Source organism: Zingiber officinale, chromosome 8A (assembly GCF_018446385.1).
Source record: "Zingiber officinale cultivar Zhangliang chromosome 8A, Zo_v1.1, whole genome shotgun sequence".
NCBI classification, from domain to species: domain Eukaryota; kingdom Viridiplantae; phylum Streptophyta; class Magnoliopsida; order Zingiberales; family Zingiberaceae; genus Zingiber; species Zingiber officinale.
The window spans coordinates 130280609-130295417 of NC_056000.1; the positions used below are offsets into that span (position 1 = coordinate 130280609).

At 37.9% G+C, this 14809-nt stretch overlaps 1 protein-coding gene across 1 annotated transcript; it reads right to left on the reverse strand.

The window, feature by feature from the left end:
• Positions 1-527: 527 nt before the first annotated feature.
• On the reverse strand, positions 528-14589 carry LOC122011257 (bifunctional levopimaradiene synthase, chloroplastic-like). The gene is made up of 7 exons (XM_042567650.1): positions 14494-14589; positions 1975-2030; positions 1783-1881; positions 1487-1693; positions 1265-1403; positions 922-1176; positions 528-839 (listed from the first exon to the last, which is right to left on the reverse strand). The coding sequence occupies exons 1-7, from the start codon at positions 14587-14589 to the stop codon at positions 543-545; spliced, it is 1149 nt and encodes a 382-aa protein (XP_042423584.1). The 3' UTR covers positions 528-542.
• Positions 14590-14809: the final 220 nt, after the last annotated feature.

Sequence of the window (14809 nt, forward strand, 5' to 3'; positions counted from 1 at the left end):
ATTTATCTCTTACACAAGACTTTGGGATGAATAGTAGAGGGGCACCTGAGATAACATTATCAAATTTTTTCATCTAAATGTGCTCATTAAAATATTTGTTAGATCAAATCATATCCTAATATTAACGCGTTTGGTCAAAACCCAATCAATCTTTTAAAAAAAAGTTATTCACTTAGATCGTGATTTAATACTGAATAAGGAAAATAACCTAATCCCTTTGACGAAGAAACAAGAAAGTATTCTTGCTTAGAATTTTTAACTAAGTCAAACGAACCATCATATTTCCACAAAGTAATTAATTCACGTTTCCTTAAGCTTCAAACTCATGGTCGTTAAGACTTTAAAAAAGTATTAATTAGCTAAGTCATCCACTCATTCTAAATAAAGAAAGATTCGCAATATTATATTATGATCTGATACACGTGTTTTATGACACGTTCGATTTGAAACTCGGCCCATCTCATGGCCCATTTATCTTATTTCTATATTTTGTTTTAAAAAAAACAAAATCAATTAAATTAAATTTAAATTTTCTCTCCGTTTCACGCCGTACTGTCGATCGGAACAGGCGTGCGGAACCGCTCGATGGCGTCCGCAATCTTCCGCCGGTGCGCCGGCGAAGTGAAGTCGTCCTGCAGGAAGAACTGCGTGATCCGAGCGTGCTCGAACATCAGTCTCCGGCAACTGCGAGGCACCAAGCTCGGCTTGCTCTCGTGCACCAACTCGTCGAACGCCTCCTCCATCTGCGCCTCCACGTCGCCCAACGCTTCCTCCACCCTCCGCTTCCCCTCCTCCATGCTCACCGCCACCGCGTTCATCCCACCCTGCGCCAGCGAGTTCTGCAAGCAGCGACGCGAATCATGATCCATTCAGAAAAATTCAATTATATTCAAAGTCGATCGATCGATCGATAGTACGTACCTTGTGCATTTGGAGATCGACGTAGAGTCTCAAGAACACCGAGAGCTTCTCCTGGATCCTGGATTTCTCGTTCAAGCAAAGCAGATCCAGATCCCTGAGACGCTCTCCCATCAGAAACACGGAAGGTAGCAATCTGACGGCCACGCCCAGTTCGGTTTTACCATGCTCGATGTAGTCCTTCAATGAGTACTCCCCGCTTTGTCCTCCCAATTTACTCTCCCTGAGTTTCATGTACATCTCCATTTGCTTCTTCCTCTGTTTTCATCAGTTTATTTCAGTTATTTTACTCGAATCGAATCGAAGTCTGTAAATTTAATTTCTTCCAACTGTACTCAGTACTTACGAGTTCATGGAAGTAGGGGAACACATCCTTCCCTTGGACTTTACTGGCTTCCCCTGCTAATTCATTCAGAGTCTCGTACAAAACATTGAATGTTGTTTTCAACTGAGATGGAAGTGAAAGAGCCAGCGAGGGATTCCACCTGCAAACAAATTACAAGCTCGATCACTCAGCGATTCCATTCCATTCCATTGCATGGCATTCCAAATCAAATTAAATACTCACTCTTCGACTGCTCGGCACAGATTCTTCAAGTCCTCAGTGGATTCATGTTTGTAAAACAGATCTACGAGAACGTTTTCGATGGAGTTCGATTTGGTGTAGGCAATTCTGCTCCTCGCAAACTCCGGCTCAGGCAGAGTAGAAGCAATGGCAAAGTGAAGCTGCTCCGGAGACAGAGAGGTGGCTTCCAGTCCACAGCTATTCCACCATCTGTTAAGATCATATACGACATTAATTAGGGTTTTAACTACTTCAAAACCCCCAAAATTGACAACAGTGAGGAAGCAAGCTCGACGTACTCTACAATGGAGCCAATCTCCTTTTCGTATATTGCTTGCAGCCTGTTGAACTCCAACTTCGCGAGTTCTAGGTATTTTGGATTCGTCACGTTGTATATCCTAAAATTGAAGGCACAAGAAGAATAATCAGCTAAATTCTCAGAGTAATCAATCAATCAATGAAGATGGAAGAATGAACAATCAATCACTCACAAGTAAATGGTCTTGGCGAGCCAGACATCGTTGTCTCCGTAGTGGTCAAGGTTATGCTAATGCTTTTGAAAGACTCCATGCTCATTTTCGTGAGATCTGTCTTCAAGTAATATCCAAATCGAAGAATCAGAAGGCATATGAGCTACCTAAGTTAGCCAGCGCATTGTCAAATTAGAGAACTGAAGATTGCATATCCTAAGTGTTGTCAATCTCCCAAGTTAACCAAATCACAAATGCAAATGCATTAGCTGATTGGAGGGTTCCTATCATGGCTTACCTAGAGCAGGGAAGTCTTTCCATCGATCCGGAATAAGCTCGATTGATCAAAAGGAAGGCGCCCCAATTCACTCGCATTGGGGATGCATTATATTGACAGCCCTTTCTCAAATGCTTGGGTCATAAAGATGTGACTATGTCATGCGGGAAGTTCACAAAGGCATCAGTGGTAATTATCATGTGAGAGGAAGAACATTAGTACTGAAAGTGTTGCTTGCTAGGTATTTCTAGCCAACTTTGCAAGCAGACGCAACTCGATTCATCACTGCTTGTCCCCATTGTTAGAAGCATCAAAACCTATCTCATCACTCGATCGAATTCTTGAAAACTTCCGCAGCGGCTTGCCCCTTTGAATAGTGGGATATGGATATCGTGGGTCCTTTTTCTATCGACAAATAACAAAAGAAGTTTTTGTTGGTAGAAGTTAACTATTTTTCCAAATGGATGGAGGTTGTACCTTTAACCTGTATAACTAAGCAAGAGGTCATGAAATTCTTATGACAGAATATTATATGTCGATTTGGTTTGCCCTACAAGTTAGTTTCAAATAAAAGTTGACAGTTCCAGGGTCAACGTTTGAAGGATTGGTGTGAGGGTTTCGGCATTCGACATGCTTTCACTTCGGTAGGCTATCCACATAACAATGTGCAAGTTGAGGTAATTAATCGGGAGATTGTTGTTGGTGCGGTTAGTACTAACGGTCTAACTCAAGTTTTGATGAATGACAAATTAGGTTAAGTTAGTTTTGTTGTTGCTCTAACACTCTGACCAAGTGTGCAGGCGAAGTCCAGACAGGTCGACGGGCTGACCAGATGTTTGGCACGAAACCCAGCTAGCTCAATGGGCCGACCGTATAGCTTGCACGAAGTCCAAACTGTTGGTTGCTACTCGGAAAGCCTAATGGTTCCACTGTACAAAAATTTTGTACAAAGGTCTGAACCTTTTCCTAGCTACCATGTGTTCTTTTAAATTAAACTTGGATCGTCTGCGGAACTTAATACGTTTGATCCAAAGTTTAATCTATTTGTTCTTTTAGGTTTAGACTTGGATCTCCTGTGGAACTTAACACGTTCGATCCAAATCACCTAGGTTATTAATTCCATTAAATATTAATTTCCAAAATTGGCTTCCAGGACTGCATGGCGAGGCACATGGCCTTCTTGGATATGGGAACAACCACCACCGCCTAGACAAAGTCTTTTAAGGAAAGCTAATATTTAATTTCCTTAAATAACTTTAGGTCAACCGAAAAGAACAATCAAATCACAAGGAAAAGAAAAATAAAGAACACAACATCGAAAACAAATTCGAAATACTAGAATCGCATGCCTCTTATATTTGGTATTTTTACATGAAGATAAAACTAGTATGATGCGGAAATTAAATACTAGTATACCTTTTCTTTTGCAAGCAAAAACCTCTAGGTCTTCTACCGTATTCCTCTTCTAACCTCGGACGTTGTGTGGGCAACAATATTCCGAGATGAGAAACCACCAAAGCACCTTCTTCTCCTCCTTGCAAGGTTCGGCCACAAACAAGAGCTCCTCCAAGGATGAAGAGAAAACACCACCAATGCTCCAAGGGATGCAAGCTTTCTCTCCTTCTTCTCCAAGCTAGAATCCGGCCACCACTTGATCTCCAAGAGGATGAGAGGTTCGGCCACAAGGAGGGAGAGAAGAGAGAAGAGAAGGGCCGGCCACAAGAAGGAAGAAAAAGAGGGAGAAAATAATAGAGATTGTTCACCATGAAGGCTCCCAAAACCCCCTCTTTTATAATCCTTAGCTTTGGCAAATAAGGAAATTTAATTACAATAATATTTCCTTAACTTTCCTTGACATGAATTAATTAAGAAAAATTAAACAAAATTTCCTAAACCTCTATGTCATGGCCGGTCACATCAATAAGAACAAACAAGGCAATTTCAATCAACAATTAAAATTCCTTATTTGTCTTCGGAAATTTTAAAAAATAAAATTTCCCTTTAAAATCCCTTCATGGTTGATAAAAAGGAATTTCTATAATTTTAATTTTTCAACATGTGAATAATTTACAAAGAAGAAAAATAAAATATCTTTCCAATCTACAAATAAGGAAAGAGATCTAATCTCTTTCTTTAATCTTTTGTAGATCCATTTAAAAGAGATATTTTAATTTTTAATCTCTCCAATAAATTATATCTTTCACATAAGAAAATTTTAAAATTAAAATTCTTTTTAATTTAATGGGGGTTGGCCACCTAAGCTTGGGTTCAAGCTAGGGTCGGCCACCCATGAACCAAGGCTTGGTCGGCCCTAGCTTGATCCACAAGCTAGCTTGGCCGGCCCCTACATCATGGGTATGAAGGTGGGTATAGTACTCTATAAATAAGAGGCTACGATAGGGACCGAGAGGAGGAATTGGTTTTGGTCTCCCGATAAAATTAAGCATCCCGTGTTCGCCCCTAACACACAACTTAATTTTATTAATAATAATTCATTCCACTAGAGAACTATTATTGAACTACCGCACCGATCCCAAATTACATTTTTGGGCTCCTTCTTATTATGAGTGTGTTAGTCTCCCTGTGTTTAAGATGTCGAATGTCCACTAATTAAGTGAGTTACTGACAACTCATTTAATTAGTATCTTAGTCCAAGAATAGTACCACTCAACCTTATCGTCATGTCGGACTGAGTCCACCTGCAGGGTTTAACATGACAATCCTTATGAGCTCTTCTTGGGGACATTATCAACCTAGATCACTAGGACACAGTTTCCTTCTATAATCAACAACACACACTATAAGTGATATCATTTCCCAACTTATCGGGCTTATTGATTTATCGAACTAAATCTCACCCATTGATAAATTAAAGAAATAAATATCAAATATATGTGCTTGTTATTATATTACGATTAAGAGCACACACTTCCATAATAACTGAGGTCTTTGTTCCTTTATAAAGTCAGTATAAAAGAAACGACCTCTAATGATCCTACTCAATACACTCTAAGTGTACTAGTGTAATTATATAGTTAAGATAAACTAATTGCTAATTACACTACGACCTTCCAATGGTTTGTTCCTTTCCATTTTGGTCGTGAGCTACTGTTTATAATTTATAAGGTACTGATGACATCATCTTCTGTATGTGACACCACATACTATGTTATCTACAATATAAATTAATTGAACAACTACAAACAAATGTAGACAATTTGACCAAATGTGATTCTTTATTCAAAATAAATGTTTACAAAAGCTTAAGCTTTCAGTATACACTCTAACACAAATAAGTCGAAGGGTTGACCGGACGTTTGCCATGAAGTCCAGCTAGGTAGACAGGCTGATCGGATAGCTGGCGCGAAGTCCAGACAGGTCGAAGGCTGACCGAACGTCTGGCAGGTAAGTGAAGGTAAGTCACTGGAGGGGAATGACTGTAAGGACGCGTTCCCGGGAAGGGAAATTAGGCACCGATCCTACTTAGAACCAATTCAGAACTCTAAGTTGAGATCTTGACTAGATTCCGGTCTCAGAGAGACGGAATCTAATTAATACTCTTTATGTTAAAGTATGAACTGTGCTAATAATCTATTTTGTAGGATATATATTTGCCTAGGACTAACGTTTTCTGGCAGCTAGGAAATCGCTGGAAAACAGGGTCTGGGCGCTCGGGAGGTACCTGGGCGTCCGGAGGCAAAAAGTTATCCCCAACATCGCTATGCTACGTGGAGTTCGCTGGTTGGCTCGGCTATGCCACTCCAGGGCGCCCTCAAGGTTCCAGGCACCCCGAACCTCCTTTATATGGAGGGTCAAGGCTGGAGTCAGAACAACAACTGAAAAACCTATTCTCCTGCACTCCTGCGACGTTGCGAAAGCCATCCGACAAGGCTCTGCTCTTTTTCTTCTTATTGTTTATTGTCGATATTTTCTTTCTAGCATTTTTGTACTTAATTTTTGTAATCAATATTCGAATTGCTAGTGGATTGCCCATCGAAAGCACCCTTGCGTGCGGGCCTTGGAGTAGGAGTCGTCAAATGCTCCGAACCAAGTAAATTGACTATGTTAGCATTGTTTCTTTTCTTTTCCGTTGTGTTTACTCGATGAAATTTTAATTCGATATTCACCCCCTCTATCGAACGATCACGATCCAACAAGTGGTATCAAAGTAGGTACCGCTCTGATTTGGTGCAACCACCAATCATACAAGGGGGTGAAACTTTCCTTTTTCTCATTTTCGGCTTTCAATTTTTTTGCATAATTCCAAACTGGTATTATTACCTTTTTGGAAGTACTTTTCGTTGCAATTAAATCAAATTGGTTCAACACCAATTTAGTTCTTTTTTTATTCTTAATTCTTCCCGCACTACTAATCCAAGACCAAGTCTTAGGATTTTTTTTGTCGTTGCTTTGTTGTGTGCAGGGTCATCATGTCTCAGATCGAAGGCTTCAGTAGGGTACGTCCTCTCTTATTCAATGGGGACGATTTTCCATACTGGAAGAAAAGGATGGAAGTCTACCTGAAGATGGACTTTGACCAATGGCTCAGCGTCACAAAAGCCTACAGAGCACCAGTTGACAACTCCGGAAATCTACTTGATTTGGAACAATGGACTTCGAACATAAAGAAGAAAGCATCAATGGAGAACAAGGCAATCAACACGCTACAATGCGGACTAACAAGGGAAGAGCTGAACTAGGTAGGACCGCACCAAAACGCGAAAGAATTATAGGACAAGTTGATCGAGCTGCACGAAGGAACCAGCGACGCTAAGGTAACGAAATGTGACTTGTTATTAAATAGAATATTTAATATAAAAATGTAGGAAGGAGAAACGCTACGGAACCAAATTGCTCTTTGAGGAGAATCAAAACCTCAAGGAACAAATTATAAAAAATAATCCAACTCAAGATCTAACACTTGAGGAGGAGAATTTATTACTAAAATTAGAAATTAATAAATTAAAAGAAATTTTAGAAAAATTTACAACAAGATCTAAAAATTTAGATTTAATTCTAAATAACCAAAAAGCAATTTACAACAAAACCGGACTTGGCTATAAGTCAAGCTCAAATAAAACATTTAAATCATTAATAACCCAACACAAACCAACAAGTAAAACTTGGGTTCTGAAAGCGTGTTTAACCACGCAAGTAAGAATTAACCAATACTACATACCCAAAGATAAAACATTTTATGTAAAGTCAAATAAATCAAATCAAAAACCAGAATACAGACCTAGACCAAAAAAATTCAAAATCTGAATATTTTAAAACTCACCAAAACTTAGAATATCATCAAGTAAATTATAACTATAAAAGAAATAGACATAAACTAAGAACGAAAAATTAAATTAAAGGCCAATAATTCAGGGGGAGGCTCTAGAATAGCTGGCACCTCCAAAACTAACCTACCCGACAGGGTAATCCAAACTAATCTACCCGGCAAGGTACTTAAGACTAATTAGAGAGGGGTTCAAGTTTAACTTGAAAAATGATACTGGTGAAGTTTTGGATGATAGTATATCAGGGAAGCTTAGTCTATGCATGTCTAGGAAGATATGACTTCGACCTTGTGCATTTGGCTAAGTGGAACTGACCGAAGCTACCCTTTATGGATCCTAACCAGTTAGACCAAGGTTTTGTACTAAGTCCAGTGGATAGGACTATTTGGAAAACCTCGAAGGCATGGTTACTCTCATGATGTCCAAGTGACTCACCATAGCCCAGAAGCTTATCCAAAGAATGTCTATTTGTTGAACCCAAAACTAAACCTGAATCTAACACAAAGTTAAACCAAACCCTAAAATTGAACCTAATTCATCTCACAAAATTATAGGATTCCCTGATTGAAAATGTAGATCGGGTGAGATGACTAAGGACTCAATTAAAATTTTAAAATTAAAATAAAATTAAAATATTATAATTAACATAAAATTAAAATATTAAAATAAAATTAAAATATTATAATTAACATAAAATTAAAATTAAAATTAAAAAGTTATTTTAACTGAAATTTTTTTAACTTAAAAATTTATCTAAAAATTCAACTTAATTTTTTTAAAAAACTTAAAAATTTATTTTAAAATTAGACTTAATGTTTTAAACTTAAAATTTTATTTTAACTTAAATTTTTTTTAAAATTAAACTTAATTTTTTTAATTTTTTTTTTAAATTAAACTTAATGTTTTAAACTTAAAAATTTATTATAAAATTAAACTTAATTTTTTTTACTTAAAAATTTATTTTAAAATTAAACTTAATGTTTTAAACTTAAAAATTTATTTTAGCTTAAAAATTTATTTTAGCTTAAAAATTTATTTTAAAATTAAACTTAATTTTTTAAAACTTAAAAATTTATTTTAAGATTAAACTTAATCCTTTTCTAAAACTTAAAAATTTGTTTTAAATTAAACTTAAATTTTATTTTAAACTTAAGAATTAAAAAAAAATTGATGTCAAAAACCAAGGGTGGGCGCCCCTGGTATTCCCTTACGGGGCGCCCGAAAGGGACTCAGGGCGCCCCGCCCTAGCCAACTCAGGGCGCCCGAGAACGGCCCGGGGGCCCGGAGCCCCCTATAAATAGGGGGGCAGAGGCGCCCTCACCCTTTGCACCACCTCCCCTTCACTCTCGTTAAGGTTCTTTCCGAGCTTTACCGCGAGAGTGAGCAAATTTAAAATTTTATTCTGCGGTTATTACGCTGGTGCGATTCAACCGAGGTCGTTATCTCTAAAAATTCTTGTCACTATGCCTCGGTAAAACCTTTCCTCCTAAGTTTTTAAATATTTCATTAATTCATGCCTATTATAGTTTCTTTTTACTTATTATTGTAGAAAAGGTTCTAGATCTGGTGCTGGGCCCTCGACTGCTAGTATAGACCCTAGGTTCCCCACTGACGAACTCAAGATTAAGTTTGAGTCGACCATTTACGTGGCTATTAGGACTAAGTGTCTAGATAGAGAGTTCTTTTTACGTTCTTGTGTTCCAGTTATAGAGGTTATTAGCCACTATAACTTACGAAACCTTGTTTACTGTACCAATTCAGTAAACATAGATTTATGTGCTGAATTTTATAATAACTTGGTTAGGGTAGATGATCTCACTTACGTTACTAGGGTAGCTGGTAATGATATTACACTATCTCCTACCACTATCCAGGACTTCTTAGGGTTACGACCATCTGCGTGTTGTTTTCAGTGTTACCCCCCTAGGGATCTACCATTTGGTGATCCCTACTCACACATGACTCTAGATACAATTTATTCATATTTTTTCGGAGGAGAACGTGTACCCACCGTGACCATGTTTAGGTCAGTAGGCCTTCGAGTTCATGATTATGCGCTCTATAGGGTCTTAGTTTACTGCATCTTACCACTATCCACTCGCGACATAGCGATGATGCGTCCATTCCATTCCTTTCTTTTGTATGCCCTTTACCATAGATTAGATATAGATATTAGTCTACATATATTTCAGACCATTATCTACGCAGTTGGATACATCACCAGCGCCCGAGTTCATATGTCGTATTGTCATATTTTGACGGCATATTTCGCCCACCTATATATTGACGTCACCCGAGGTAATGTTCGGGCCATGACTGAGTTCGATGTCATAGGACCTAGGAGCTTCTCGTTAGCGGGTGCCTATATAGATGATGATGATGTCATGTCTTAGCGGAGGGGGGCACAACACCAGCCAGACCCAGATGCCCAGGAGGAGGCAGAGCAGGATGAGTTCATGGTTGCACTATTCGGCGAGGACACTCCGGCTCCGATACGACCCCCACCTCCAGGCTGAGCACCTCGTCCTGCACATCGCACTCTAGGTGATCGAGTTGCTGGACTTAAGCTATCCATGACGAGTCTTCGACAGGAGGTCTTCGATCTGAGACGAGATGTGAGACAGGATATCTCGTACCTTCGACGTGACCTATCTAGTTCTCGAGAGGATGCCCGGACTCGTCACGCTGAGCTGATCGAGATGTTCCGTTCCTTCGGAGCCAGACCACACCCCTCCTCCTCATCTTGATAGACATCCCGACCACTATGTATATTTCATCATGATCATTGTACCTTGACTTTGACATTGAGTTATGATATTCTGGACTACACCTACTTAGGTATATATTAACTTTGAAAATGATTTATTCTGTTGTGTTTAATAGATTAGGAATTTTAAAATTGTTTTCAAAAACGACTATTTTCAAATTCTAAGGTAAAATGTTTTTATGGTTTCAAAATTCCCTATTTTTAGTATTTCAAAATTAGTATTAACCTTAGACTAGAATAATCCTTTAGAAAGTATGTTCTCCTAGGGTTAGTACTTGAGCATCTCACTAACACCCTAGGATTTCTTAGTTTGTGATTGTCAAACTTAGAAAGGGGTGAGATGCATAGGCAGATTGTCTGGACTTAAGATATTTATTTCAATGCATCAGCATAAGTCTGGATGTTAAATACTAAACAGATATTAATCAGATTAAGTTATTCAGTTTAGTTAAACACCAACTGATTATAACTAACTTAATATGACTAATCAAGTGAAAGTTGCTATCTTTTGATAGTTGGTAAGTAACTAATAGGTTAGACAATTATTTATTTTTAAATGTCAGGTTCAGGAGGAGAAATTAATTAAATACTTATTTCCCCTTATATTTTACAATTTATGTTTGAAAAATATTTTCTTAAAACTTCTTAAATCTATTTTTGAAAACTAACTAAGCTGCTTTTAAAAATTAAATTTAACTTAGTCTTGAAAACTGATTTTCAAAGGTTAAAATTTACTTAGTCTTAAAATTACATTCTTTTTAACTAAAAATTAGCTAATACTTTTGTTTAAAAACCAAATTCATGTTTGAAAAATTTAGTTCTACTTAATTTTGAATATTGGATTTTACCTGACTTTTGAAAACTTTACTTTTTGTAAAATTATCTATATAAAATTCATGTTTGTAAAATGTTTCAAATTCGATTTTATTTTGAAAAATTAAAACTTATGTTTGGAATTTTAATTTAATTTTAAAATTATAAAAATGTTTTATGATTGCAAAAAAATATCTTTTGAAAACCAATCTACAAACTTACTACTAAGTTATATTGCCAAATTAGCTATTTTTCAAAACTTAGTTACTTTACAAAGGTTAAGATCTAAATTGACTATATTTTAAATTTAAACTCCCCCAAGTCAACTTAACATTAATTCTTTGCATTGGTTATATTCTATTTGCATTTTTTTTGTAATTATGCTTATTTGATCTATGTTCATGTTTGTGATTACTTGATCTATGTTCATGTTTGATGAATGCCAAAGGGGGAGGGTTAGGTGGTTAAGTTAGTTAAAACAAGAAAATCCTAAACTTATTTCAAAAACTAACTTAAAAACATAAAACACATAATAATGCTTGTTTTACTTGCATTATTTTTCACTAACTTAACTAGATTGTCATTACATCAAAAATTGGGAGATTGTTGATGCGGTTAGCAGTAACGGTCTAACTCAGGTTTTGATGAATGACAAATTAGGTTAAGTTAGTTTTGTTATTGCTCTAACACTCTGACCGAGTGTGCAGGCAAAGTTCAGACAGGTTGACGGGCTGACCAGATGTCTGGCACGAAGCCCATCTAGGTCAACGGGCCGACCGGATAGTTGGCACGAAGTCCAAACAAGTTGAAGGACTGACCGGACATTTGCCACGAAGTCCAGCTAGGTCGACGGGCTGATCAGATAGCTGGCGTAAAGTCTAGACGGGTCGAAGGGCAGACCGGACGTCTGACAGGTAAGTGAAGGTAAGTCACTGGAGGGGAGTGACTGTGAGGACATATTCCTGGGAAGGGAACTTAGGCGTCAATCTGACTTAGAACCAATTCGGAACTCTAAGTCAAGATCTTGACTAGATTCCGGTCTCGGAGAGACGGAATCTAATTAATACTTTTTCTGTTAAACTATGAACTGTGCTAATAATATATTTTGTAGGATATATATTTGCCTCGGACTAACATTTTCTTGCAGGTAGGAAACCGCTGGAAAACAGGGTCCGGGCGCCCGGGAGGTACCCGGGCGCTCGGAGGCAAAAAGTTATCCCCAACGTCACTATGCGACGTAGAGTTCGCTGGTTGGCTCGGCTACGTCACTCCAGGGCGCCCTGAAGGTTCCAGGCGCCTCGAACCTCCTTTATAAGGAGGGTCAAGGCTGGAGTCAGAACAACAACTAAAAAACCTGCTCTCCTGCACTCCTGCGATGTTGCGAAAGGCATCCGACAAGGCTCTACTCTTTTTCTTCGTATTGTTTATTGTCAGTATTTTCTTTCTAGCATTTCTGTACTTAATTTTTGTAATCAATATTCGAATTACTTGTTGATTGTCCATCGAAAGCACTCTTGCGTGCGGGCCTTGGAGTAGGAGTCGTCAAAGGCTCCGAACCAAGTAAATTGACTCTGTTAGCATTGTTTCTTTTCTTTTCCGTTGTGTTTACTCGACGAAATTTTAATTCGATATTCCCCCCCCCCCCCCCCCCCCCTCTATCGAACAATCACAATCCAACAATTGTCATAGGGCTAAAAATTAAGTTAGATCATATCCGAGGAAGCTGAGTAGATGAGTTACTTAGTATACTCTAGGCATATCAAACGACCCTTGGGAAAGTACAGGAATGATTCCATTCCATCTTGTCTATGCCGCTGAAGCAGTTGTTCTAGTGGAAGTCAATGATTAATATGTCAAAAAAATGCTTACAGGCATGATAATAATGAATTGCACCTTCTCAACTAAGACATGATTTCAGAAACTCAGGCAAAAATTGCTACCTGACTCATGGTATATCACCAAAGGATGTATCTCAATTATAACCAGCATATAATACCTCACTCGTTCCAAGTCAGGGATTTAGCTAGTTTGGAAAAGAGTAAAGCTAGTCAGTGATGTTGGCAAGTTAGAGCCTTAATGGAAAAGACCATTTAAAGTAATAGAGAAGATAAATTCAGGAGCATATTACCTGGTGGACTCCAACTGTAAAAGGCTATTTCAACCTGGTGGACTCCAAGCACGCTTAATTTTGGAGTTCTTAAGTTTGGGCTTCCGAAAAGAAAAGTGCACCTTAGTGATATGGATAGTACCATCTAACATTTTAAGTCATACTTAACCAGAATCTCAGAACCGGGGTATTACAATCACCCCCACTTAAAGACACAATGTCCTCGTTATATAACCACAAATCACATCACAGACAAATCCCAGAATCTCCCTCGCTAGGTGGTGCCCTGGGTGCTCCTGCCACAGGCGCACTCACGGTCGCAAGGTCGCTCTGATACCATCTGTAACGCCCCGGCTCGGGCGGGCCCCATCCGGACCGAATCAAGAATGCCACCAGAATTGTCCATCGGTTGACAACTAGCTCCACAGACCACCGAAGATCCTTTCAGCGTGCTTTGTCCTCACTCGCACACACCCTGGGAAACTTCCCAGGAGGTAAAAATTGATGGGATGAGAGAGTATGGACCTAACCAACTATCATCCAAAACTTCACTAGTACCGTAGGTCAATTTAAACTTTGTCCCTTTTTATTCTAATCCTAATTACCTTACCGGGTATGTTAGTTTTAGTTACCCTATCGGGTAGATTATTTTTGGAGATGCCAGCTATTCTGAAGTCTCCCCCTAAATTATTGGCCTATATTTTAAAGTTTTAGTTCTAAGTTTATGTCTGTTACTTTTATAATTATATTTAACTTGATGATAATCTGATTTTTGATGGTTTCTAAAATTTTCTAATTTTGATTTTGTTGATCTAGGTTTGTGTTTTGATTTTTGATTTGGTTTATCAGATTTTATAGAGTATATTTTATCTTTAGGTATATAATATTGGTTAATTTCTACTTGCGTGGTTAAGCATGCTTTCGGAACTCAAGCTTTATTTTGTTGTTTATGTTAGGTTATTAGTGATTTAAACGTTTTATTTGAACTTGACTTGTAGCCAAGCCCAGTTTTATTGTAGACTACTTTTTTTTGCCTATTTAAAATAAGATCTAAATTTTTAGATCTTATTGTAAATTTTTCTAAATACTTCTTAATTTATTATTTTCTGTTTTTAGTATTAGATTTTCCTCATCAAGTGTTAGGTCTTAAGTTGGATTAGTATTTGTGATTTGTTCCTTGAGGTTTTGGTTTTCCTCAAGGAGCAATTTATTATCATTTTCAGTTATAGTTAATTTTCTTATTTAAACAAGCAATAATTTTAAAAAAATTCTTGTTCAAATTAAAATATACCTCTTCGGGACCTTTAGAAACTAGTACGGACTCATGGCTCGATTTGGGTTCAAACCCATCTTCCAATTCATCCTCCGATTCTACTTCGCGGGCCATCAACGCGAGGTGGCTTTGATGCTTCTGATCTTCGACCTCTGATTCTTCTGAGGATGAGTCATCCCAGGTCGCTTTGAGAGTCTTCTTCTTGGATGTCTTCGACTTGTCGCTCTTCAATCTTGGACACTCGTTCTTGTAGTGACCTTTCTTATTGCACCCGAAGCAAGTCACGTTCCTTGGTTCAGTCGGGGAGTTGACCTTCTGCAGGTCCTTCTTGCTA

Coding starts and splice junctions, on each gene's coding strand:
- LOC122011257 (XM_042567650.1), bottom strand. CDS start 14,589: ATGGCCCGCGAAGTAGAATCGGAGGATGAATTGGAAGATGGGTTTGAA. Junction 2,031..14,493: donor TTTCTAAAGGTCCCGAAGAG/GTATATTTTAAT, acceptor CAAAAGCATTAG/CATAACCTTGACCACTACGG. Junction 1,694..1,782: donor GAGATTGGCTCCATTGTAGA/GTACGTCGAGCT, acceptor TGATCTTAACAG/ATGGTGGAATAGCTGTGGAC.